General features: G+C 41.4%; 1 protein-coding gene across 2 annotated transcripts in view; it reads left to right on the top strand.

The window, feature by feature from the left end:
- The window catches only part of PPARG (peroxisome proliferator activated receptor gamma), a 194,120-nt gene that overhangs the window by 154,564 nt on the left and 12,562 nt on the right, over positions 1 to 26,994 (top strand). For both annotated transcript variants that reach the window (XM_085624861.1, XM_085624862.1), the window contains one exon: positions 2,096 to 2,546. In XM_085624861.1, coding sequence (XP_085480987.1) covers positions 2,096 to 2,546 — 451 coding nt within the window. The remainder of the gene's footprint in view (positions 1 to 2,095; positions 2,547 to 26,994) is intronic.

The raw sequence follows: 26,994 nt of genomic DNA, 5'->3' as shown, positions 1-26,994 counted from the left end.
TAAATGTAAATTGATACTTGTATAGCGCACTACTCACCCGCAAGGGTCTCAAGGCGCTTGTACGAATACCGCTGTGGAACCCATCCTGGCTTTCCCTGTGAAGCGTCCACTCCTGGGCACCCCCAAGGTGGAGGCCAGGCATCCTTAGCGTTGTGGGGGCCGTTGTGGAGATTAAGCAAGCTATTGCCCAGAGTTGCAGAGTGGGACTCCATGATTGGAATGGCACCGAGGCGAGAATTATCAGGTCTGTGGAATTTTTGAGCCCAAGACCCGCCGAGGCCGGGAATTGAACCCTGGTCCCGGGCTAGACCTCTGCATCAGAGTCTGCCGCTCTAATCATTGAGCCACACTTCTCCACAGTTCAGCATATCATATATATAAGGCCAATAATATTTCTACTTTTAATGTCTGTAATGGGAAGTAAGCAAGGCTGAAAGAAGCCATGCTGACCTCTGATCTCATTTAAAAAATTCAGTCTCTAAAATAGTCAGAGCATCCTAAAGTTTCTTAGTACCACAAAGGAACCCTGCTGAGTGGTGCTTATCTGTTGAGGAGTCAAACAGTGCAAGCACTTCAGAGCTGGACGTTATAATATTGTTTCTGCTCTATCTGTTTATCTCTCCCCAGAACTTCAGTGTCCGTGACTACCAGCTCTGCGGGGCTGGTGTGCGTTAGACAGGCTTTTTTATCTCCTTGGTAGTTTGGCCTCTGAAGTCAAGGTCTCACTAGTTCATTGACCTGGTGTGCAGGTTGCTCAAATAGCTCTGGACAATTGGATAGGATTTAAGAGAGGCCCTGGTTAGTGAATTTTTCCTTTTACTTGTACAGGGCAGCATGTTGCATCCGTTTTTCAGGTACTTTATGCCCTATCCATGAAAAAATTGTAAAATTGCAGGCGGTGATTCACATCTCTTCCTGAGATTACTTTTATGTTTTCTATCTACAGGCATTCCCAGGAGTATGCCTGCAAACATTCACGTATACAAATTTCCAAGCGTACTTCTGAAACTGTCTTGTTCTGTATCCTTTGAGGGCATTACTCCTGCTTTGCAGAATTCTGTGCAAAAAAGCATTTTTCCTCATGGAGAAAGCCTTTCCGTACACCCTGATCAAATGTGTGATACATTCCCATTCCCTTCCTGTCTGGAGTAAATGTCTATCCATTTCCAAGACAGGATAGGGTCGGCTCAGAGTTTGAGAAAACCCAGAAACATATACATTTACGGGCATTCCCATACTTCCAAGAAACATCACACCTTCCAAAGCCCCCTTCCCAATTCTTGAATGAGAGCTCTCTGTATTTCTGAGGGAGGAATCCACATTATGAAAGCATTTACGCCCGCCAATAATTATTTTATAAGTATTTTTACAGCCGAAGATACCTTTGTGAAAAGGGCCGTATATTTTTTCCCTTGGAATTTATCACAGTTCTACTCTGAGTTAAATTCTGATGTATTTTTTTTTACCTTTGCTATGTGCCTCGATAGGAATTTGATTTAAGTGCATACAAATTACAACAGTGGTTTCCAAACTTTAATGTAGTGAGAGCTACTTCTGGTCACTGAAAAGCATTATGATCTACCACCTAATATATGGGTGTTTAATAAAGGTACATAAAGTCCACACAACCTAAACACAGCCCCTTGAGTATCCCAATCCTGCTCAAGTGAGCATACATCATTAAGGCCACATGAATTGTACTCTGGTATGGAGCCTCTTCAGAACAAGAGTACACTGAGCACATGCCCAAAAAGAATCAACTTTCCCTGGTGAATCTATTAGGAGCTACAATAACCTAACCAAGCTAGTGTAACTGGCCTTACATTTAGATTAATTTCACAATAGAAACATTTTTTTCACCCACTTTACTTATGCTTGCATAATCTTTTTATACTAATGGGACTTCAAGACAAAAAATGTAAAGCCTTGGAAAAAAGCCTTAAAAATTATAAAGCAAGTGACCTGTGAAGGTAATACTATAAGCCTGGTACAAATGGTTTCTAGTTTTTGACAAACGACAATGTTTAAAAAACACTTGAATCACTTTTCTAAAATGGCTGACATTAATACATATGATTTTGATTTGATTTTCCAGCCCTTTGTCATTTACGACATGAATTCCTTAATGATGGGAGAAGATCAGATCAAGTGCCAATCTCTAAGCTCTTTCCCGGAGCAGAATAAAGAAGTGGCCATCCGCATCTTCCAGCGATGTCAGTTCCGCTCAGTGGAGTCAGTGCGGGAGATCACTGAATTTGCCAAAAACATTCCAGGATTTGTGAGCCTTGACCTCAATGACCAAGTGACTCTCCTAAAGTATGGAGTCCATGAGATCATATTTACAATGCTGGCCTCGTTAATGAACAAAGATGGTCTTCTCATAGCCGACGGGCAAGGATTTATGACCAGGGAATTTTTGAAGAGCTTGAGAAAGCCTTTTTGTGACTTTATGGAGCCCAAATTTGAGTTTGCTGTGAAGTTCAATGCACTGGAACTGGATGACAGTGATCTAGCCATATTTGCATCTGTAATTATTCTTAGTGGAGGTAAGGCTAACATTTGCTAATACTTTGAATATTCTGTCCTCACAGCAATCCTTTACCCTTTTGGGTTGGTTTGCAGCTTACCCTGGCTATGTGTACAACAACAACATTAGTGTAAGTAGCCGGTGCTGTATTTTGCCTGGATTTCATTTATGCATGTATAAGCCTTAATGCCATGAAAACTACAGATTATCATGTCTATTCTTCTTCACCCATAAAGCAGTGAACTGTTTGCCCAGCAGTGCACTTCTTAAAAGCTTGCACTTACATCAAATTCTGCTCCTTCGACTCTATCCATGCCAACCAATCTTGTTCCTCTTGAGTCACTTACACAATCCGATGTATTTGCATAAGGAATGGGCCAATGATTTTCTACAATCTGGGCAATACAACATTTTAGCTTTGAAATGCTCTCTGTGCCCAAATTAAAAAACACAATTTTCTAGGCCTTTCTAGCAGTTTGGAACTCACTACTGGTCCAGTCCAAAGGCTGCTGGCTAATTTCTCTTTACAGAAGCACTCACCATGCTGCCAATCTATCCTTCCGATGTCCGCTCTACTCCCGCCACTCTTCTGATCTTGCTTCTTCCTTATTTACCTAATATTTCTGCTACTCATTTCCCTCTCACTTATACGACTTTACCTCTTCTCCTCCCACACATGATTTTGTCACTAACCTACCCTCACAAAATCTTCACGTTTCACCTCTCTCACCTGATCATTTATCTTCTCCCATCTCTTCTAATACACATTGGTCTCACTTTCTGGCCTTACCCCTTGCCTCGCCGTCATTCTCCCTCTTGTTCGTCCCCCCTTTCTTACTTCTCTCCACCCCCTCACAATTGTTTGTGCCAACCAAGTATGCTGTTCCCATATCTTTCTAGCGTCCTCTCCTGCGAATTTGCTCTTTCTACACACATTTTATTCTCATAGTTGGTCAGTGGAACAGTAACGTTTACTACAGCATTTTGATTATAACTAGAACCCAAGGATGTACCCAAACATTTGCCTAGCTGGTTGCCAATCTTCATTGTGATTTCCTGCTTTTGTTTCAAGCTGAGCCGATGCATCTGAAAAGTAGCCACTCATGTTTCCAAAAGTGCAAAACAGCCACCAGTGCCATTGATATCCATTAGAAATAGAGCTAGAATGGGTTGCAGCTGGCAACATAGAAGTGAAGAGCTACCAATGCCTATTCTAACCACCACTAGCCCCAAGAAGTCAATTTTAGGAGGTTACATTGATGATCTTTGAAGATTTGAAAATCCTGGGTATACAATGATGTAGAGAAATTTGACTTAGTTGACCGAATGGGAAAGTGGGCTATTCAGTGAACTGGTGGTCTTATTTGGGCAATAACGTCAAAATTGTATGTATGTATGAAGAATGTTTTCATAATGAAAAACTAGTTACAAAGCAGTAGCGTGCTGCACAGAGATGGATGTACATACAGAGTAATTTTTAATCTTTAGTACAGGGAGAAGTGTCCAGAATAAAATGGAAAAGGTGAAGCAGGAGTGGTACATGCATGTGAGAGAGCGTAGGTTGTATGTAAGACATAGAGTGACAAATGACGTAGGAGTTGAACTACTTACTACTGAGACACATTTTGAACAAGTGTTTCAAGAATGTGGGTGGCTCTAATGAAATGGGTAAATTTCTGATGTATTAACTTGAGGGAATTATCCTGGTATTATATTAGGAGCCCCTGGCGCCCTTTGAAAATAAAAGGGATTGGGGAAGTCATTTTGGTGTTGAGTTAGAAAGGGGTATAGGTTGTCGAATGAGGAGAGAAGCTTCAATCGTAAATTGGGGCATGTCTCACTCTGCATAATATTCTCCTGAGAATAAGGTAGGCTACAACTAAATTGACTGTCAACTCTTTCTGAAGTTTAAAACTGTTTATTTTGTTTCATAGTACGTTTCCACTACTTCCCTTATCCTATTATTTAGAAGGATGCAATAAGTGCAAAGTAGCAGACACTGATCGTCCCACACTTTTCCTTCTAAAGTGTATTGTAGAATCATGCTTAGACATGTTTGCCCCAGTGTGGAGGTTTCTTTTCTTCTACGACGTGTCCCCCACGGTTTCTCTTCTTCACACTGCCCAGGCACAGTTAGTTTCACAGCTTTCCAAAGTACAGCTTTAACTGTGGCGAGAGTACTCATTCTTACGTCAGTTTTAGCTACTTCTAAATGTGGCAAATAACATAAATTATGTTACACAATAAATACAGGTGTCACTGTTACACAATGTATCCACCTGAGAAGGATGTAAACTCCTGGTGTTCTAAAAGGAATTCAGACGCGTGACCGATAAGTCACATCATATGTCTGCAGAGAGCATTTAACTATTCGAGCTCTCTTACCAGATAAATGCATTGCCACATTTCGACCCAGTTTTGCAGGAAAAGATGAAATAGAAAGTGTGTTGGTGTAAACATGTAAATAGAGTAAGGCTTGAGATGAAATAACAAGTTTTAGTAATGAAAGGACATGTTACCTTCACAAAGAACGTTGTGGGAAGAGCTAGAGATTTAATAAGAGGAAATGTGAGGGTGGAAAATAAAGGTCATGTGACGCCTGCCAGAATGATGAATTAAGAATAACATGATACATTTCAAAGATTGGAAGAAGGTAAACAACATATATACTCACAAAAAAGTGAAGCTAAATGGGGCGCATTTCTGATCGTGAATACCCGTAAGTAAGTGAACTTTATGGAAGGGGATTCAAGGTAGAATAAAGCATAACCAGAGTGTGTTGACGTTGTTCACTCATTAAGTATTCTACAGCAACTTAAACTTAGCCTAACAATGTCTAATAACTGTTTGGCATTCAGTGTTGCGTAGCGAAGCTGCAACTATGCACCACAAACATATGATCTATTAAATCAGCCAAGTCTACTTCAAACAAACACAGTACCTCCAAAAAGACAGAATGTGAGCAAGAAGACCCCAGGGATTTTCAAAACATCGAAGGAGAACATGATATTCGGACTTCTATTGTTTGGTTTGTAAAATGTGTGGCTGTTTGAGAGTTCTGTCCAGAACTGATCCCTTTGGGCTAATATACAAAATCCAGATGGAAGTCTTTTGTTAGAGAGCAAATTGGCCTTTTTGTTTATGGTAAATGTGTATTGAATTAGAGAACCCAGGATCTGGACCAACATCGCATGCATCCATCAGGACCGCTCCAATGCTACTCCAACTTAGAAAATATTAATTGTACATGCAACTTAAAGGGCACTCCATTACAATACATTAACCATCCAAAAACCATACTCCTGTCCTATCACTCATTGACCTTATGCTTATTTTGGACACTGTACAGTGCTCAGCTGCCTGTTGGCTAGGTTTGCACTATAGAAATGACGTAGGCATACATGCATAGATATATACAGCTATTCTTGAACATACATTAACATTGGTATTTGTATTGTAAATTGCAACCTGGGGAAGGAATCCACCAAAGAGGATGATTAGAGAAATGCTCCAGTGTTAAACGCAAAGATGCCCTCTTCTACTGGGAATGACAGTCTACCTATCACTTCACTATGTCAGAGTGGAGTCCCACTCTCAGCATGGTATTCAGTCCCAGATTTAATAATTGCTTGTGCAACACAGCACATCAAATACATTTGACCCAAGAGCTCCACATGCCCCCAGGGATAAACTGTGGCATATTTAAGATCCTCTGGGTTTTCTATAAGACTTTTTCATGTAGCACAATTCTTTCATATGCCTAGCAATTACTGGGTTGTTTCTCACCGTCGATACCAACACAAGACAAGCAGAACCTTTTGTCTACTGGTGCCAACATAAGCCTACTGACTCCCTACCAAGGATAATGAATTGACTGCATTTCTGAAATTCACTAAAGGTTTTATTTTTCTGCTTCGTCTGCTTTAGAACTGTCTGCAACAAATAACATGGTGATTGAGAGCCCCATGCACTACTGCATAAAGAGATAGACAGACAGACAGACAGAGAGAGATAGGTGGATGGGTGGATGGATGGATGGATGGATGGATGGATGGATGGATAGACGGATAGATAGATAGATAGATAGATAGATAGATAGATAGATAGATAGATAGATAGATAGATAGATAGATAGATAGATAGATAGATAGATAGATAGATAGATAGATAGATAGATAGATAGATAGATAGATAGATAGATAGATAGATAGATATGCAATTTTTCTATTCCTTTTTCCACACCTCCAATCTGGCTGACATCATTTTAAACATAAACAGAATGAAACTCACCTTGACCCATTTATGAAATGTGGTATGTTTCTTGGATAAGATGGTATACACTGTACGGAATAGACTACCCCACCCTGCCTGGCAGATTTCCTAATGCAATCGCTGTTGCATCATCCCCCTTCGTCTAAAAACGTTCTGAATTCTTATCTCGCCATGATCATGCTTGCCACACGTTGCAAGTATCGGCCTTCATTAAGATATAATTATGAACAGTTAGGAAAATTCTCTTTCACTGACAACATAATACAGGGCTGCATGTCATAGCGCTATATTATGACTTAGTCCATAAAGGTGTATTTTCCTGTCAGATTTGCTAGGATTTTTACATCCGCAACCTGCAGATCAGAAGCAGAAATCTGTAACCGGAGAGTTAACTGAACACTGAGCTATCTTACTAAGAAGGGATTCACTTTTAGTTCCTAGAGAAGTGTCCTTCATTTCTGCTGCCTCATCCAATGTATGTACTGTGTTCTTTTCAGATGCATGGGCTCTGGAGGGTGTAATAGACAGTAGCAAGTCTTTCCCCACAGATTCGGTGATGAACAGCACAAGTCTTCATTTTCATGGAAGACACTATGGCTCTCTATTTGTGCCATGCAAATTTTTTTCCCAATAAGGATCAAAAACTCAATGAGGATGTGAAAGTGGTTTCTCCTCCCTTATCAATTCTACGGATACAGGGTAAAACCTATAGCTGAGTACAAAATGTAATAAAATCGCTACTATGTGTAGTTTTATAACTCAGTAGCCTCATTCAAGATAATCAAAAAGATACAAAAGGATTACGAATGATAAAACATTTAAGTGAAAAAGCATACAAACATAACGCAACATAATACAACACTATTCTGATAAAAAGATACACGATAAAGAATGCCTAACTAAACGTAAAAAGAAAACTACAAATGAACAGAATCAATACACAAAAGTAAACCTAGGAAAAAATGAGCAAACACTAAAGAAATTCATTCAGCCTATTTATATGGTTGCTATGTTAGATATTTCATGTATGGATGTATGTATGTATGTGTGTATGTATGTATGTATGTGGTGGTATTTCTAAAGCACAATTCTAGCCAAAAAGGCAGTGGATCACTGTATAGAGTCATAGACCAGCATAAAGTCAACCAGTGATAGGAGAGGTACCCAGTTTGTGGACGGTTAATGCATTCTGATGTAATGTGTAGTAATGATGACATGCTGGTAAATTGTAATCCAAGTAGGTTTATTCAGATTCATTAACAGATGAGAATTCAACTCTTTCCTAGATTTGAGTAGGGTTGTGGCGGTCCTGATGGGGATTTTGCTTCAGATCCTTGGTGCATAGATGGAAAAGTCCTGTTTCCTTGTTTTTCCTTTTATACACTTCTTAGTCTGCTGTCTGATGGTATCATGGCTGCCAGTGTACCGAAAACCACCAGAGACTGTGCGCTTGGCTGCAAGATAAGCGGGGGTTCTTGTCATTTTGGTTTTGTAAATGATGCAGATGGATTTAAAGATTATGTGGGCAAGCAAGGGGAATTAATTGAGCTCCCTCAGGATGGGTGTGGTATGGAGATATTTCTTCAGGCCTTAGACGAGACATGGTGCGCGGTATAGGACTCCCCCAAAGCGGTGTCAATCTGGAGTCCAGGAGACTAGGGGCCAGGCTATTACCTCCAGATGGAAGAGTATGAGGGCTTTAACAGTTGTTCTGAAGCCATTTTCTGGAAGAAATGGCTTCACTTTCTTTAGGAAAGAGAGTTGGTACTAGACGGCTTGTTTATCATAGACATTGTGTTCCTTGAGGGTGAGGTTGATGTCCAGGATGAATCCATGACTTGGCATTCAGTGAATGTTGGGGTTTGATGCTGTCAAGGTTCATGTCACCGAGCCAGGCTTGTTCTGTTTCTTGTTTGTTGTTCTTGGCAAATAACAGGACTTCCCTCTTGGTAGGATCGAGCATTAGGTAAGCACTGGACGTCTACTCTGCATGATGTGCAGACAGTGTTTCAAGCTTTAAATCTCTGAAGCAGAGAATCTTGGAATGAGTGGTATCATTGGTATTCAAGAAACAGTGTTATAATGAATTGGTATTACCTTCTACTCATAGTGTTAACAGCGGTTAATTCCCTATGCAGAGGATGTTGATCACTGTTTTTTCGCTTGCCATGCAATCATGGGCCCAAACTGTAGAAATGGTGAAGGGAAGGAAAATAACCATATGTTAAATGCATGGACAAATACAATTTTTCAACTGCCTCTGTCTGATTAATGTCTTAACCAATGAACATAGAATACATGCAGGCAACAGTAGCCAGACGAGCATTCGAATTGACTGAGTCGACCTCAGCATTTCCTAGAGGGCGCTAAATAGTCTTTCAATGTTGTGATGCTTGAATCCTGTGGAAAGTAGTTAGAGGATTTTGATAGATCTTTGCTGCCATGTTACTCTTAAAATAATCGTGTTACTTTGAGAAAATTAAATGTATTTCTGTGCAAGGGATACATAATGGAACAAGACACAATTTCCCCTCTTTGTGGCTTTGCGGCTGCCTATTGTCATCCTGTGTGGTTGCAGGCAGCATGAAGGCTCTAAGCTATGTAAACATCAGCATTCTGAGTTAAACTTATACATCTTTATAATTCAGAAGTGCACAGGGTAACACTATACATTCGAGACAGAGGTCACTTTTCATAACTGTGCTGTGCTAAACAGCATCCTTTAGGTATATAGATAGCCATTAGAGGGTATTGGCATGCTGGTCGAAAGTTGTTATTTGTCTTATAGGATCAAATACATATGTTTGATTTATCACATTGAGAAAAAATGTATAAATTCAATTGGGATAAGTGAAAAGGAGGGAGAAAAGAGGGAAGAAGAAGCCAGGATGTGTAAACTGTCAGACCAGTATAAAGATATACAAAACACAGAGGTGGGAGCTTTAACAGATACAATGGTCAGGACATTGTGCTGTAAGAGAGGAGCAAAAACACTACATGGATGCCTATATTTGACTGATCTACACAAACAGGCACTTTCCCCTCTGTTATTGGGGCGTATGAAAATACAGCTGTGCACTTGTCAAAATGGAAAGGGAAAATAAGAAATTAGATTGTGTCCATGCTTCCTTCATCAGTCCAGATACAGATCTGAAATTGAAAACGCCGTAATATGGATGTACAAAAATTCTGACTTTAGGCCTCAGTCAGGAAACAGAAACTACCAATTCAGAGAGATACAAAGAACTTTCTGCCAGCAAATTTAAAAACCTGAGAGATTATTAAAGGCATCCTTTGAAAGGTAACATTACCATGTAAAATATGTTTGCACCTCAGGACATCTTAGAGGCACCATACGGTTCACCTTGACATAAAATTGTAGATCCTGGCACAGGACAAATGGTTAGACATCTCAACAGATATGGGCACTGTTCTGGGCATATGCCAACAACTTATGTAAGGAAACATTTATCTATGACAGAATTGAATGGGCGTCAGTCGGATGCCTTTTATTCTCACACCCATTTACTCACTGTGTTCAAATAGCAGCTCCTGCTTTAATGATTGCATCCGCAGGAAGGTGTGCAACCAAGCTTGACAAATGAATTCCTGTATTGCACAAGTCCAGTATTACAAAATATGTTTGAGCAATGAGTAACCGTGCACGGAGCACAATTAAAAGAAGAATGACATGCTCTGGTGGAGCCAACGTCATCCATCTATTGGAAGACGACACCAGTGTGCAGGAAACCTGCAGACGTTGCAGAAGACAGCGTCACATGAAATGAAGTGGACCTATATTACGCAGGGCAAAATTAAGATGAATTACTTCAGCAAGAGGTTTCGCAATCACAATGTGTTCATGAAGAAATCAAAGTGAACTAGGTCTCATTCCTTGACGTTTAAAACGTAGAACCCTATTGAACCCTGTGATGGACTTCATCTAAATCTGGTCCTGAACCAAATAGGTGTAGAGGGAAGAATAAATGCTCAATTTAATTCCATTCAGGGATAATTTCGGGCTTAAACTTCCCATATAATTCCATGTCAATTAAATGAGTTTATTTGTTTCATTTGAAACACTAACTATCGCAATGTATAGTTTTACTATATGACACCTCAGGGCGCGAAACGTAGCTGTCTGGGGACAGCAGTTCAGATCACAATGCAAAATTCATCGAAACAAACAGACCCACTCAAGGAAAAAGTGTAGAACTATTTAATTTATGCTACTTAGGCTATGCCTCCGGCCGACACCGTAGCAGAATAGGGACCGACCGACCTTGTGTTACGGCCGACAATCGGCCGTAACACAAGCTCCCATATGGGAATGGGAGATTGTGTTAATCCCTGCACTCCGTGGCAGGCAGAGGTGCCTGCCACAAGTGCAGGGATCAAACCTTCGGCCTCCAACCTTAGGCTGCAAACAGAAGGGGGCCCTGCTAGGGGCCCTCAAACATGCTTTCTGATAGGCTTTCCATGTCAGAAAGCCCGGCATGGAAACGATGCATTGTAATCCAGACAGCATAAAACGCCATCCGTATGAATCACAGGCCGCTTCTGACTGGCCAACAGGCTCAACGGAATGCAACCCGAATGACCGACTGGTTTCAATTCCGACTGGCTGGTTTGTAATCAGCCTATCGAAATTGAAACTGACGATGTCAGTCAGAAAGCTTCCGACCTATCGTCGGAGGCTTTCTGACTGACATCTTAATCGGCCCCTTAATCTCTACATGATTCCTTTAACTCCCCATTTCCAGACTTGCAGTTCCAGTCTTTTTCTATATGCGGACTTTCAATTCCTACATGCGTTTGTGTCTTTCTGCCTGGACTGATGAAAAGCAATCTACCTTGTCCTTCCCAAATATTCGGTTCACAAATTGCAGTAAGACAAGAATTATGCATCAAAACCAGTTTCAGGTTTAGGCAAATTACGCCATATTATTCCAGCCTTCATTTCATTATGTTAGTTGCACATCAATAAGCACATCCTATTCAAGTCCCTGTGTCTAATCCACAAGTCCACGTTTAACTCTCAGCAGTCCCTCTTAGGCTATGTTTTTGTTCACAAAGACCAAGGTCTAAGGACCACTTCCTATGCAAGATACTCAAGGCTAAAGTTCATTGGTGGACGAGCGTTCTCAGTGCTTCCAACCGCACGGTAGAATGATTTCCACTTCATCTTCACCATCATGTCAATTTGGACACATTTTGAATTTTTTTTTAAAACATGACAGTTTCCACCTACATAGACTCTCTGATAGTCTTGTTTCTTTTTCTTTTTGCAGCAGTTTGTCTAATAATAGTTAGCTATTGTTTTATTTTGTGTATTTTTAGCACCAAGATATCAAGATATCCCCCGTGGGTGAATCCTAGTGAAAAATTCTATAAATAAATAAAAATGAAACCTGCACATGCAGCCATATCACTGCAAACAATTAAAAGACTATTAACTATTAAAAGAAAATACATTCTTATACGGTACATTGTTTTTTTTAGATAATCTATTGTCTCACAGTCCGTCATTGTAAAGTCAAGTAGGGCATGGTAATTATTGCTTGGTCCCAAGCAATGGCAGATAAAGCCAATGTTCACAGGGAAGGATCAATTATTTAAAATGTTGTTTCGTTACCATTAGGCATTTGCCCTGTCTGATTCAGGCCAGTAATAACAGTCCCAGAAATCATTGTACAAAGTTTGTATATAATCATAAATGGTAAGGAGAAATCAAAAGAATATAGTCAACTTCACACCAATGGCCATCAACTTCACACCAATGGCCATCAATCTCTATGCCTCCCACTTCAAGGTCCTGTTCAAATAATTGAAGTGTTCAAAACGCCAACACTGGCAGTATCTTGACGCTTTGATTATTATTGTTAATTCATCTCAAGAGCAAATTCACTTTAAGTCTTATACACTGTAGAGTTCTTTCCTATTCAAAAGATAAATTCCACTTATCTACCGAAAAAACACTGCTTGAGACCAAGATCGAACACATTTCAGTAGTCCAGACATAATAATATCAGGATGAGCCTCAAGACCTGGCTCATGAATAGCCTCAATACCTGGCTCTTTGGGTGAGTTGGAGCTGCACAACCCCCCCCCCTCACTCCACCCAGTGCCTTGAGACCCTCATGGGTGAGTAGAACTTCACAAATCCCTAATTGATTGATCAATGCCTGGTCTGCCATATATGGGCATCAAAAGGTAGAATGAGATTGATTTTGCAAAGGGTTGGGGCGTGATGGATGACAAGCAGATAGAAAGTGCGATTTAGCGAAAAAGAAATCTAGGTTTCTGAATTTCTGGACAGGGTTAGAGGGAGAGCCTAGTTCAGCTGGCACCATTTACTATACAGGCGGGTTCCTTTGTTGCCGGAGACCGGTAATTCTATTTTGTCTGTACAGATTTCAAAAAAATTATGATGCATTAAGCAGATTACCAAGATAAGGCAGCATTTGAATTTGGTACAGTTGTTAAAACTGTGATCATCAAGTCGGAGCAGAATTTGAGTGTTGTCAACGTATGACATTAAAAAGAGACCAAAAGATCAAACTAGTTTGGCGAGACGAGAGACCTAAAGATATAAGAGGTTGAGGCAGAGACATAAACCATGGGGAACACCATAGACATATTTCCTTAAAGTGGAATGGAAAGAGGGCGAGAGCGCGACACTGAGACTTTGAGACGCCTGAGTCGTATCTGGTAGCATACCAGAATCGGAGCCTTGAGACAAATTTAAAAATCTCCTTGGTGGAGCAGGCTGCTTTAGTGATTTTGTCTGAGAACTATTGGGCGAGACAAATAGATTTCCTATAAGAGCGGAGTGCGGTTATGTAATCGTCGCACGTTTTGGGGGATAAGGTAAGAAGCCATAATTTTCCTTCCTTCTTGCAGAGCAATTTCTGGTTCTGATATTATGGGGGCTGGGAGTAGCTGATAGTAGATTTAAATAAAAGTCAGAGGAAAATACTCATCCGATCATTGAAGTATACACCCATTGGAAAATATATGTCCCCTTATTTTCTTTTCAAATGAGGGAGGAACCAACCTCATGCCAGAGCTGTGACAGACAATCTCTTGTATCCTGTTTTTTACCCACTTAAGAGAATGCTAAATGTCCTTCTACCTGTAGTGTAATGTTGAGCCCTTGATGTTTTTATGTACATTGAGAGTGTGGAGAGTCTTCAGCGCTACAACTGAGCTGTAGCTTTCGAAGAAGCCAGGCCTACAGAGTGACACCTAAGTAAGACACACTTGGTAAAATAACAGCAACATTCAGTCCACACTTTCCACTGATCAGTGAAGAATGGCAGTACATAACACAAAGAAAGTGTGCAGCAGAACCCGACAAAACTTCACATTTCCCACTGTGCTTTAAGCAATCTTATGCCAGCAGGGTCACAGCAGGGGAAACTGCGCGCACTTTTGAGTAGTTTTGATTTATTCCTAGAGGTAGGAACTATAGAGGCCCCGATTATGAGTCAGAGCAAAATTACTGCACATTTTCATGCGTTCATTTTGCTCTGTACGATGACAAGGTTTTCATATGTTACTTTTTCCGTGCAGTAAAATCGTGCGTAAATAAATTGCATAAGGAAAAACTTTATGCAGTTTTACTGCATTCAGTGGGCTTAGGACGCTGTTCTGCCTTTCATGTATTTCATATTGGATATAGTGGGGGCCCCGCTACTTAACGGCAGGAAGGGATGACATTTTTCTTTTTTAAATCACTACCTGCAAGCCGGCCACTGCCTCTCGGTCCTCTTCGGTCGACTCCAAAAGCAGGAAGCACACAGGCTCCCAGACTCCCGAAGCCAATCACAATGCTGCTGTCACCAGATTGGTCTGAGAGGCCTGGTTGGTCTGAGAGCCTGTGCATGTTCTCCACCCAGGCTGTACAATACAGCTGGGTGGACAGCATGCTAAGTGCCCATGATGGTTTGGCTCGCCAAGCCGTCATGCGCACTTAAGAGAGTGTACACCACTCCTCCCCCTGCTCCTGTGACTGCCCAGCCCCATCCACACCTAAAATGTAAACGAACTGAGCTAGGATAGAAAAATAAAATGATAATAACATGGCATTATTATCATTTTATTTTTCCTTTTTGAACTGCTCACCGAGCAGTGGGGGGATGCTCCACCGCCTTAGCGCAGGAGCCACGTCTGATTGGATCATATTGATGTGGCTAATTCAGTGTCCCTCATCATAACACAAAACATGAGTATTTACTATGTGTTAACTCACAAACATCTGCTGTTGTAAGAAAATGCTCACAATTACCATAGAGTTGCTTTAAAGGAAAATGCTGACATGCTTGTGCAGTCTAAACATTTTATAAACTTCGAGGAATATTACAATAGACTGCAGCGGTGGTTGGGAGCGGTATTGAAAAATCCCCTGCCCCATGCTAAGTACTACCACTCCATGCTCCATCCCAAATGATGATTACAGAGGAAGGGTGCACACCCTGACACCAGCACTAGATCTGGCACGTGGACGACCAGTCCCATTTTGCGCAATTTGTTTTTACAGTTTTCTGCTATGGGATCCCAGTCTGGTGGAGGTTGTAGAAGTTTACCTATGGGGTCTCTGGGTTTCGTAAGAAGGAGAGAATACCTGCCACGAATTGATGAAGAACAAGGCCCTAGAAGAGTCCGGATAATTAATAACCACAACCAATAGGCAAAACCCGATGGAGAAAGCAAAAAGGATAAAAGGATAAAGAATCTTTTAATTATCTTATTTTTTATTTCATCATTTTAGATAGAAAGGGTAACAAAAATTTAAAAGTGTATTTTGACAGCAACAGCCAAGGTGAATAACACAATAATACAATTCCTGTATAACAAATAGCTGACAGTCCCAACGAACTCCTTCACAACAACACAATCATACTAACTCTCATTCAGCAACGTCATCACACAACATATTAAATTAATGCACACTAATAAAAACAATTATGGAATTGGATAGTAGTTCCACAGTTCATAATCAATGAGATAAACTTTAAACAGCCCAAAGGGGCTAAGAAACGCCAATAAGCACGTTCTAGGCTAACGAATGCCAAGTTAGGCTAGAGAGTGCCAACGCGCGTTTCGGTGTACAAGCCCCAGCCGGGGCTGCACCTTCATCAGGGCGAAGGAGAACAGGGATGGTGGGACAGGCACACCTATCGGTCAAGGGAAGATGCGCCAACCAAACACATGGGTCATTGCTTCAAAGGGATGGCATATTTTTAATGATGAAAGAAGACACTGGACGGTACGGTGTCCGTGGCTCTGCTATGGGACGATCCACCAAGAAGCAGGGGGGAGGAAAAGTAGGTTACGGAAGCCGTCCATCTGCTGTGCTCCCGCGAGACCTGTATCCTGAGCCCGTCTTTGCGCGCCGGTGATTTGAATATGAGCGTGATTATCCTGATTTGCCACATCGTTATAACATAGTAAACAAAACACCGAGCGTACCCGGCTGACAGAATTTCTGACTGCACGTCTATCTGACGAAAGGAATCCCTTCCTTCATCCCTCCCTGTCGAGGACCAACTTTTCCTCCCCCCTGCTTCTTGGTGGATCGTCCCATAGCAGAGCCACGGACACCGTACCGTCCAGTGTCTTCTTTCATCATTAAAAATATGCCATCCCTTTGAAGCAATGACCCATTTGTTTGGTTGGCGCATCTTCCCTTGACCGATAGGTGTGCCTGTCCCACCATCCCTGTTCTCCTTAGCCCTGATGAAGGTGCAGCCCCGGCTGGGGCTTGTACACCGAAACGCGCGTTGGCACTCTCTAGCCTAACTTGGCATTCGTTAGCCTAGAACGTGCTTATTGGCGTTTCTTAGCCCCTTTGGGCTGTTTAAAGTTTATCTCATTGATTAGGAACTGTGGAACGACTATCCAATTCCATAATTGTTTTTATTAGTGTGCATTAATTTAATATGTTGTGTGATGTCGTTGCTGAATGAGAGTTAGTATGATTGTGTTGTTGTAAAGGAGTTCGTTGGGACTGTCAGCTATTTGTTATACAGGAATTGTATTATTGTGTTATTCACCTTGGCTGTTGCTGTCAATATACACTTTTAAATTTTTGTTACCCTTTCTATTTAAAATGATGAAATTAAAAATAAGATAATTAAAAGATTCTTTATCCTTTTATCCTTTTATCCTTTTTGCTTTCTCCGTCGGGTTTTGCCTATTGGTTGTGGTTATTAATTATCCGGACCCTTCTAGGGCCTTGTTCTTCATCAATTTGTGGCAGGTATTCTCTCCTTCTTATGGTATTCCTCATTTCCCCTGGCATACCTGCCTGCATCTTATTTCAGGGGTCTCCCTTCTTAGTAGTCTCTGGGTTTCGTTACAGACCCAGTAATTCTGATGGGATCAGTAAAATACGCTAAATCAGAGGCAAAATGGGCTTTGGGCCCACTGGCACAGTACTCGAGGATATCACATGCCTCCTATCTACATGGTTACTATGAAGGGTAGAAACTTATACACATTAACTACATTGACGAACAGCGGTTCAAAGTTTACAACAGGTCTGCACTTCAAGTGAAAAAACAGTGATGCGGCCAATTCACAAAGGCCTGTTCGAATATGTAACAGAGTACTACAAAAGTACTCTTATACATACATTTACATGACTGTAGTATGCTTATATGCCTTAGTGAATGGGCCCAAAGTATTTAAAATGAGGAGAAAATGGGAATATTCCAGTAATATATTCACATACCATTAGTACTAATAGAAAGGACAGTGCCTTGTTTGCACGTTTGCTGACAGGGAGTTAGACATTTGGGGGCTAGAGTGCATAGGAGTACTCCTGTGGTACTCTTTTGTGTACACATCGACATCTTTGTGATTGCCCCATTGTATTTAATAAACAGTTCCTTTGTTGACCATATTTTGAAGTGAAGCTGGTATTGGATTGGGGAGGAAGACTGGTTTGAAGTTTCAGGAGGTGCAATATTTATTTAATTGCAAAAAAGTTAAATTCAGCCTACTGACATCCATAGCACCACCAATGACACATAATTTAGAGATGTATTTGCTCATCAGGCGTGGATGTTTTTACCCAATTGACATTGTTTGCAAATTGATGAACAACTATCTCTCAAGCAACAGATATGCAAAGTGATCATACACTCTGAAGCTCACTGAAGCAGTGGGTTAGATGAGTTTGCTGTTAATTGCTTTTGATTGAGGTTAATTTTTAGAGTTCTAGTTTACAGTGCAGAAGTGTTTGAATTAGCTTACTGCACAGGCTTGTAGGATCAGGGTCAGTAACTAAACCCTTTCAAACAGCATGTGAATGCTAGTTAATCCCAAAAGCAAACAATAACAATAACTAGACGATGAAGAATTAGATACCCTCTTCTATAACTATTGCCTAACAAGTGTTTGAAGGCTAGTCGCCCAGAACATCCCATTACCAGAACATCATGTTTAAAGTGTTGTTCTACCCAAAATATAGTAGCCAAATATTGAAAACCACAATCTTGAAAGTAAGTGTTTATATAGTTACATATAGAGTTACTGTCCTTAACACCACATCTACACACCTTGAGAATTTATATATCATCAAGGTACGTAGAATCGTGAGGAAAGCGGTCAGATCGGGAGCAAGGAATTGAGATAGATGAAAAACCCTCGCATTCAGGAGCATGGGGTGACACAAAGCTCACCCTAAGTCTATATTGGATGCAATAGTTCTCTTTTCCAAAAGACAGCTACATCTAAAGCTGCATGCAGGTGAGAACTAAAAATGTAGTACAAGTCATGCTAGCCCACTATACCACCCATAAGGCCGCAGCCATGCTTGAATAAAAAATGTGAGGAAACTACATAACCTTCTGTGGCCTCTTCAGTCAATTGTAGATGGCCACACCAACAAACCTGTCATTCCATCGTGCCCCAGTTCCCTTTGCTATACTTTTGTCCTTCCCACTATAGTTATATCATGTTGTCTCTCCTATCTGGCACTAATAACTTCTGTTCTCCTCTGTGCTATCTACATACTGGAGCTTATGGCTATTAAAAAGCTTGAGAAGCAGCTCGCCCAATTTAAGACAAACAATTGTTAAATGCATTCCCATACTGTTACTATTATGAGCAGTTGTATCCATTTCTGAAACTGTTTTGCAGGAGCGGCTTGTGGAGGTAAGAGTGGTAGGGCAGGGTAGGGGGACTCAACAGACGGCGACAAGGGAAAATTAATTATTTATTTCATTTTCCCTCATCCTCGTCTGGCAAGTGGCACCCCCACCCCGCATCACCGCTCTTATCTGCACGACCCGCTCCTGCTGTTTTGTAACACTTTTGCACAATCACGCATATTTCAGAACCTTCACATGGCCCAAACGAATCTTTTTTTGACAAATTAGATTTAAGTCATTTTTTGATCATTGTGTTCTTCTCCTAAATGGTTTAAAACACAAGAACCTTATATGGATCATGCTACTATAATAAGTAGTAAACAGTAATAACTGCTTATACTGCAGTACTTTATTTTCTTACTACATGAAAGTTCCGATATTAGAACGTACTTGTACTAAGAAAATTAGAAAGTTATTTCAAGTGACTGCTGATGTAATCAGGCCCCCCTTAATCCTTGCTGCAGTTGGGCTTCAGTGCTTCACTTCCCGTTTGATGATTCCACCTGCAGTCTCTCTTCCATCTCTATAGATCTCCATACTTCCTCTGATCTGCAATTTTCTGAAGCAACGTAAGGAGTTGGTCCTGAGCCCACCTGGGTGGCAAACACCGGAAAAGCCTCCTGACTGCCCTGTAACTTCATCTCAATCATCAGACCTCTCTATTCCCTTCTTCTCCCTGATATCCCACAGGTGTTCCTCTGTAATCCTTACTTTCCAGCACAATGACCCTTCATGAGAAACATTATGTTCTACAAATTAATTTACATTCATTGAAGGCTGAAACTCTGTCATGAACAAGTTGCATTTACAGTTTCAGCATGGCTGGCAACATGCTGCCGCCAGCGGCCTCTGCCACTCTCATTGCCTCTTCTGCGAACATAGTATTCCCCAAGCAGCAGGCCAGGGGGATGTGGGCATTGGACAGGCTGCATAGCATTTCCAAGTTGAATTGAGGGCCGGGACATATTTCCTGTTTCCAAGAAGCCTTCACTCTGCCTACAGCTGCAGGCTTTGACCCCACAACAGCGCAAAGGACCACCACAAACCTCTATCCCTTTTTTAGACATTATATTTCTGAAGCACACAATCACTGGAAGGATTCATAGTCCTAAAACAAACTAAATAAATTACAGCAGAAAACACCCAGACATCAAATTCATTTAAAAAAACCTTCAAAACATTTTATAAAAAACATATAGTTCTTAATTCATCTGATGTCCTGAGGGAGGTTGTTCCACAGATTGGGGCCAAATACCGAAATGAAAGGCCTTCGTGCAGGGCCTCTTCATCCACGATACAAAGCAAAAGCTGACTGCAAAATTCCAGTGAGCATGTTCGACTGCAGAAAGTTATCAAGCTGCAATCTTACTTGAGCATAAAACATCCCACCTGCTATACAAAGACTATAAACTCTCAGCAGATGGAGCATATAGGAGCCAGTACTAGCCACTGTGTTCACCTCTGTCTTCAAAGACACCTTCTGGTCAAGCAGGACCCCCAAAGACTTAGATTCTGGCGCTGGTGTAGGAGACAGCCCACCATACATGGGGGCCAAAGGCACCATCTATCCAGCATTCCTGAGGTCTTCAAATGCCCTGTGTTTAAGTCTACACCCAATCAATGCTCACCAACCAAGAGGAAGATCCAGGGACTTTTTCAACCACTCAAACCAGTGTCTGTCTGCCCTACCTTCAGCTAAATTGATGTTGATGGATCTCCGACTCCCACTTCTGGAGCCAGGTGGGCTAGTGGCATTTTACATTAGTTTCATACGGTAACTCTTGAAGCAACAGTCTTTTTCTTGACTTAATTACATTATAGCTACATGAATACTCCTTCACAGAGTTGTCATTTGATGTGTGTGACTATCATGGTCTTTAATAGAGATGGAATTAATTTGCAGCTTTTATAATAATGGAACTATCCTGAAAGAGACTAAATTAATACTTTTTGTCTGTGAGAATAATTTACATTTATCTCTGTAATGCTTCTATTTTAATCTTGGCTGCAGCAGTATGATTTCCATTATAATACCATGAAAAGTTGATTATCTCCCTCAGGATAGATCAAGAAGATCACAATCACTAATAACAAAACACGCCACGCTGTTTTATATTCACTGTGAGGCCCTTCCTGGTGTGTGCCGTCACTGGGAACCTCAAAGTTTCCATATATTTTGCTCTTCCTTGGAACCCAAACTCTTCTGCCCTTGGAACAGTTTATGTTTTCTTCCATCCGTCTGTTCATAAGAGTGTCTTTTGGTCGGTCCTTCCGTCCGTCCATCCATCCATCCATCCTAGCTATCTTGTAATCTTTCTATTCATTTAATCGTTTTCTATTTCACCACTATGGCAAGTATTAGGACACAAGCAGAGAGCATTGAAACATCAGTTGAGATGTAATTGGCGAGCCTTTACATTACATATAAAAAATGCATGTTAATAACTTCAGACACCTCAGAAAAAACGAGTTAAGTCAAATGAAGGCGGAGAAGATGACTTATTTGAACAGTTTTCTGAAAGGGAGGAGAATGTGCAGACCTCTACATTAAAAGGGCAAAGAGTTCCATAAGGCATGTTGTAGCACATTTAAACATCTGATTTCGTGTTGGGACACTTCGAATCCCTGTAATTTCGTTTAGAAAATGTTCTTATTCCAAAGACCATGTTTTCTACCAGTGATGGAAAATTAGCTAGACTAGGGAGATAACTTTTGTTGCAAAGCTTTCTTAAAGGCAGCAAAGTTTTTCTTTGAACTTTCCATCATTAGGTAACTATGTAAGTCTCTGAGGATTGAGGAAATATGATCACATTTTCTTATGGAGGAGATATGTAATGCTGACAAATGGAGGACACGAAACCAAACTACAGGAGGATACCCGTAAACTCAGTTGAGACCTGGGGGATTAGTATATTTTAAAAGGCATGCACGTTAATTGCAAAAATTGGAGACAGGGAGACAATAATGGTTGTAGCAACAAATACAAACAGTAGCCTGTATTTAAATATACAAAGTAGAGAAAAATAATGACGCCACTCTATTGCAGTGAATGTATTTGTAACCTGTATAGACTTGTGCACATTTGTGATCGTGAAAAACAAGGTGAAGGGCACAAGTGACAAATGTCCGGACTCAATCTGTAGCAGCCGTGGCATACAGAAGACCTGGTCAACCTTGGCAGACCTCTGTCATACTGTTATTCCAGCTGAACGCTCTTACAGTAGTTGTTACTGGACGTCCTGACTTTGACGTTGGTGCCGTTCACCACCAATATCGGACTTCCCTCTGAGGACCCGGGCAATGCGTGTTATTAGTTGTGCCCTAGACCTGGATTCTCTTCCATCCTCGTAATTGGCTGAGCCACTTTTATGGTTGCCCTCCTGTTTTTTACCCCTTCCCCCACAGAATTCCATCCTCTACCTCAGCACATCAAGACTTTTGTGCTTTTCCATTCTCCCACTGGAATTTGCTTCCAGTATTCACGCAGCACTAATTAATTGATAATCTGGTCATGAAGATAACCTGAATTGAACAAAGGTCAAAATGCTGTCAACCTCTCAGTGCAATTCTTTATGCAACTTTCATGGCTCATCAAAAATGTCTACCTTCTCTAATTCTTCAATAATGAATTGGAACCATCCAAAGGTTCTCTGTATATATTGACATTTCGGTTTTCTTTGCGCCGTATTTTTACAGTTTTCACTTGTCAATTGCGCCATTCACCTTGTTTTTCACGAGCAGAAATGTGCACAAGTCTGTACAGGTTACATGTACATTCAATGTAATCGAGTGCGATCATATTACCTGTTGAGACATTGTTATTTGTTATATGTAAAATAGAGGACAGCCACAATCAGGACAAAAGAGGTTTGGAGGATAGCAGTTTGCCAAAGTCCAAACAAGAGATGGCTGATAGGTGTGCTGATGTTCTCAGTGGAGCTAGATATAGCAGGTGGTATAATCCATCCATCCATCCATCCATCCATCCATCCATCCATCCATCCATCCATCCATCCATCCATCCATCCATCCATCCATCCATCCATCCATCCATCCATCCATCCATCCATCCATCTATCTATCTATCTATCTATCTATCTATCTATCTATCTATCTATCTATCTATCTATCTATCTATCTATCTATCTATCTATCTATCTATCCGTCTGTTCGTCTGCAGGACTGCCTAACAGGGAATGCCTTTTGTACTGGGAGAATGGTTCAGTGAATAGAACACACACCACTGACAATGACGTGATCAGAAAGTCACAAGTTTAAATCCCAGCATGGCAGATTAAGGCTTCCATCCTTCAAAGATCAGTAAATTAAGCACCAGAAATTGAATAATATGAACATCTGTTGTTTACACAGCTTAGAAACAACACAAGTGTGGTGTGAAGCACCGCTGTATACAATAAACAAGCTATTACTATGACGAAGAAGCCCACTGTGATACAAGTAAAACTATAAACTCAAGTGGCATGCCCCACTGGGTATTCATATTAGATCAGCTTTGAGCTAAAGACCCTAGCTATGCCTTTGTCAAAATAAAGTAGCCTGTCATCCCTCTGCGACATCTGCTTCAAATCACTCAAAGCACATGACAATAACAAAGACGGAGAAGTGAGGAGGGACGAGCACACTCACAGGGGAACAGTGAACATTGCAGAGACAAGCGATGGGGACGACGCATCGGGACGGGGAGTGAGACTATTGGAAATCAGGTGGAACGGAGATGCACAGTGACATCGGGAGCTCAATTAATGAAAAGTGAGAGGATAGGCACATTGATTCAGGGCGCAAGGCCTATGAATAATAATAGGCAGGGGAAAGTCATTGATTCGGGGAGCAAGGACAATGAAAAGAGGCGCTGGGGCAAGCAACACTGTGAGCGAAGCCAATGGCCAGCAAGTGGAACCAGTGCTTAATTTGAGCCGGTGCTTTCCGGTGCTCCACACCAGCACCGTATTGTCCGCACCGGGGCTATGACAGTCTGCCACATGGTGGCGCTGCCCTGCTAATTGCGGTATGAACACAACAACAGCGGTTTATTTGTTCAATTTACATTAACAATGACTAATACCTGCCCCCCAAGCCATTCTTCTGGCTTTGGGGGCCTAGAATAGTCTGACTTGTAGGAGTGTGAAGGTTAGTAGCTGTGCATGTACTGCATTGGCAGCGCTGGCATGGGTTATGTGAGGTGCAATCTGAAGTGGCCTCCCGACGCGAGCCCCGGCACTTAACCTTTTACAAATTAAGCACTGGGTGGAACTAATTTGTACCGTGGCACACTTGCTCCTCGGCTGAACCTTTACTGAAAGCCTTACATTGGCTACCTATTAAGAAAAGGACATTTTTCAAATGTGCTGCCTGACGCATAATTCAATGACAGGAAACAAAACTAGTTACCTATGTCAGAAACTGACAAAGCCCTGCTTATCGTTCCTCGTGTCCGATTGACTAGATGAGGGGACAGGTCTTTCTCTTACCTGGCCCCTTATTATTGGAAAGCTTTATCCTATCATATTTGCATTTGCCCTGATACATCAAATTCAGAAAACAGCTTAAAACAAGCTTATTTTAAAATTCATTATGTGTCCTTACCTTTAGAACAGACCATTAGTAGTCTTAATATCATCTCCAGTGGTGATAGCTGCTGTTAATGTCCTGAGCCCAAGACAGAATGCTTAAGACATCAAAATCCTCCTCTAGTGAGGTAAAATTATTGTCAATGCTAAACTGTTTTATTTTTCTGGAAACACACATAATAGGCTACGTTGTCATGCCAAACAGGTGTGGGCGTATCTCCCCTTCTATTCATGAAAATTTAAGACAGAAAAACTTGATTTTCTGGGTACTAACTTTCCTGGGTTAAATTTGTGAACATGGTGGAACATATGAAAAAAACAAATTGTATGCCCAGTGCAGATGTTATGCATTCCACATTTAAAGATTTTGGCTTTGGAGACAGTATGAAGAAATGACAGGGGCTCAAAAAATGTGTCAGGGCGTTTTGCACTCTATATAATATTGTACAAAAATGAGGTCTCCTTGCTCCAATTACCAGTGTGGGCAAGTATGTGTGCTCACTCTGTATTCTTGCCTCAGAGGAGAACATACCAGGACATCAGGAAAATCTGGGGTTTCTGTTGGTAGCACCAGCGGCGGCTCCTCCGCTAAGGCAGAGGAGCGTCGCCCCACTGCTTTTAAGCAGTGTAACTAAAGGAAAAATAAAATGTTATTAACTCAATGTTATTATCATTTTACTTGTTCCTGCTGCTTTGCAGCCGGGGCGGGCGTGGCTGATTTGCTCTCCGAGCAGGACAGGGGAGGAGTGGTTTGCCCACTCCAAGTGCACATGAATGTTTGGCCAGCTCTTTCATGTTCTCCATGCAGGCTGTATTACAACCTGGGTGGAGAACATGCCCAGGCCCCCAGTCCCCATCTGAGCACCGAACCACGGCGCTCAGAGCAATCACAATGCTGCATTGCAGCGTTGTGATTGGTCAGGGGAGCCTGGGTGTTTCCTGGGTGCCTCTTGTATCCAGAGTCAGATGTGGAGGGGAGAAGGAGAGACAAGGCAATAAGGTACATTTTTTTCAAATTCTTTTTTTTACATTCCGTCCCCCCCGTTCCTCCCAGCCACCACCCTGCCACCCCCGATGCGTGCTGTCCGCCAGTGGGTAGTAAATCCCCCGTGGCCAGAAGTAATTGAATTACGGTAGATAATCCCAATTACAAAACAAAATAAAGCTGATATGGCAAAAGGTACAACTCAAAGTAACATCAGCTTTGACCTGATCTTAAAAAGTATAAGCCGATGAACAACTGCAATGCTGGGTGGCGATTGGAGGCCTGTCCTTAAATTGAAAATGTTGTTATGTTGGGCTTTTAACTCCCGGAGGTATTTCCAGAGAATGAAGAAAAATGTGTTTTCTACTGGTTGTAATCTTACCACTACCAGTAATTGCCACCATCGGAATTTTATAGTGGCTTTATTTTTTTGTTACCCTTGGTTATACAATTGTAATTACAGTGAGATTACCACCCACTAGTATTCCTTACAAAGTGAGGCCTTACATAACTTGAAGAAATTATTTTATTGAGGACATTATAGTCCAGTAGTTTATAAATGAAGAAACAATATGACGCCAGAATGAATCGTTAGGTGTGGAGCAATTGCTTGAAAATAATACAATGAAGGTACGGGGCTCTGAAATGTACAAAGCATTAAGGAAGTCAGCAAAAGTCATGCAAATTTATATTCAAGCCGTGGCTGACAAAACAGGTTTTAAAGCAGGATGCATGAGCTAAGTCACTGGAGCCACAAAACCTTCTTGTGAGTGGAGCCTAGAGCACAGCAAAGGTGCATAATTTCTCTGCATGCAGTAAGCGTATTCCTCATGAGAACTGTGGGAAATAAAGAATTAAGGATTCTATTGGAACATTGTTAGACCTGGCTTTTCCAGCGTGTTTATCCCCAAATGTTTTGCTTGTGGGCCTCCTGTTTTTGACCATGTTTTTGTTGGTTTTAGGACTCTGAGCACTTTACCACTGCTGATCAGTGCTAAAGTGCATAGGTTCTCTGTGTAAATTGTTAATATGGGTTGGTGTTTCCATGATTGGCTTGTTTGACTTACTACTAAGTCCCTAGTACAGTGCACTGTGCGTGCCCAGGGCATGTAAGTCAAATGCTGCTAGTCGGCCTGCAGCACTGAGTGTGCCACCCACACAAGCAGTCTTGCAACAGGTTGTCAGACCTGCCACTGCAGTGTCTGTGCGCAGTCTAGGACTGCCATGTCGACTTGGCAACCACACACACTTGCCAGACCCTAACCTTCCCTTTTCTTGCGAGTCACCCCTTAGGTAGGCCCAAGGTACCCCTGTGGGCAGGGTGAAGTGTATGTGAAATCTAGGACATGTCCTGATGTGTGTAACATGTCCTGATAGTGAACTACAGTGAATTTCATTTTCACAATTGAAAGGCTATCTGTCCCATACAATAGAATGTGCATTTATTTATAATATCTTATA

Source organism: Triturus cristatus, chromosome 9, assembly GCF_964204655.1.
Source record: "Triturus cristatus chromosome 9, aTriCri1.1, whole genome shotgun sequence".
Lineage (NCBI taxonomy): Eukaryota > Metazoa > Chordata > Amphibia > Caudata > Salamandridae > Triturus > Triturus cristatus.
Note: the sequence above shows the minus strand (reverse complement) of the source record. Positions and strands in the feature narration are given on the sequence as shown.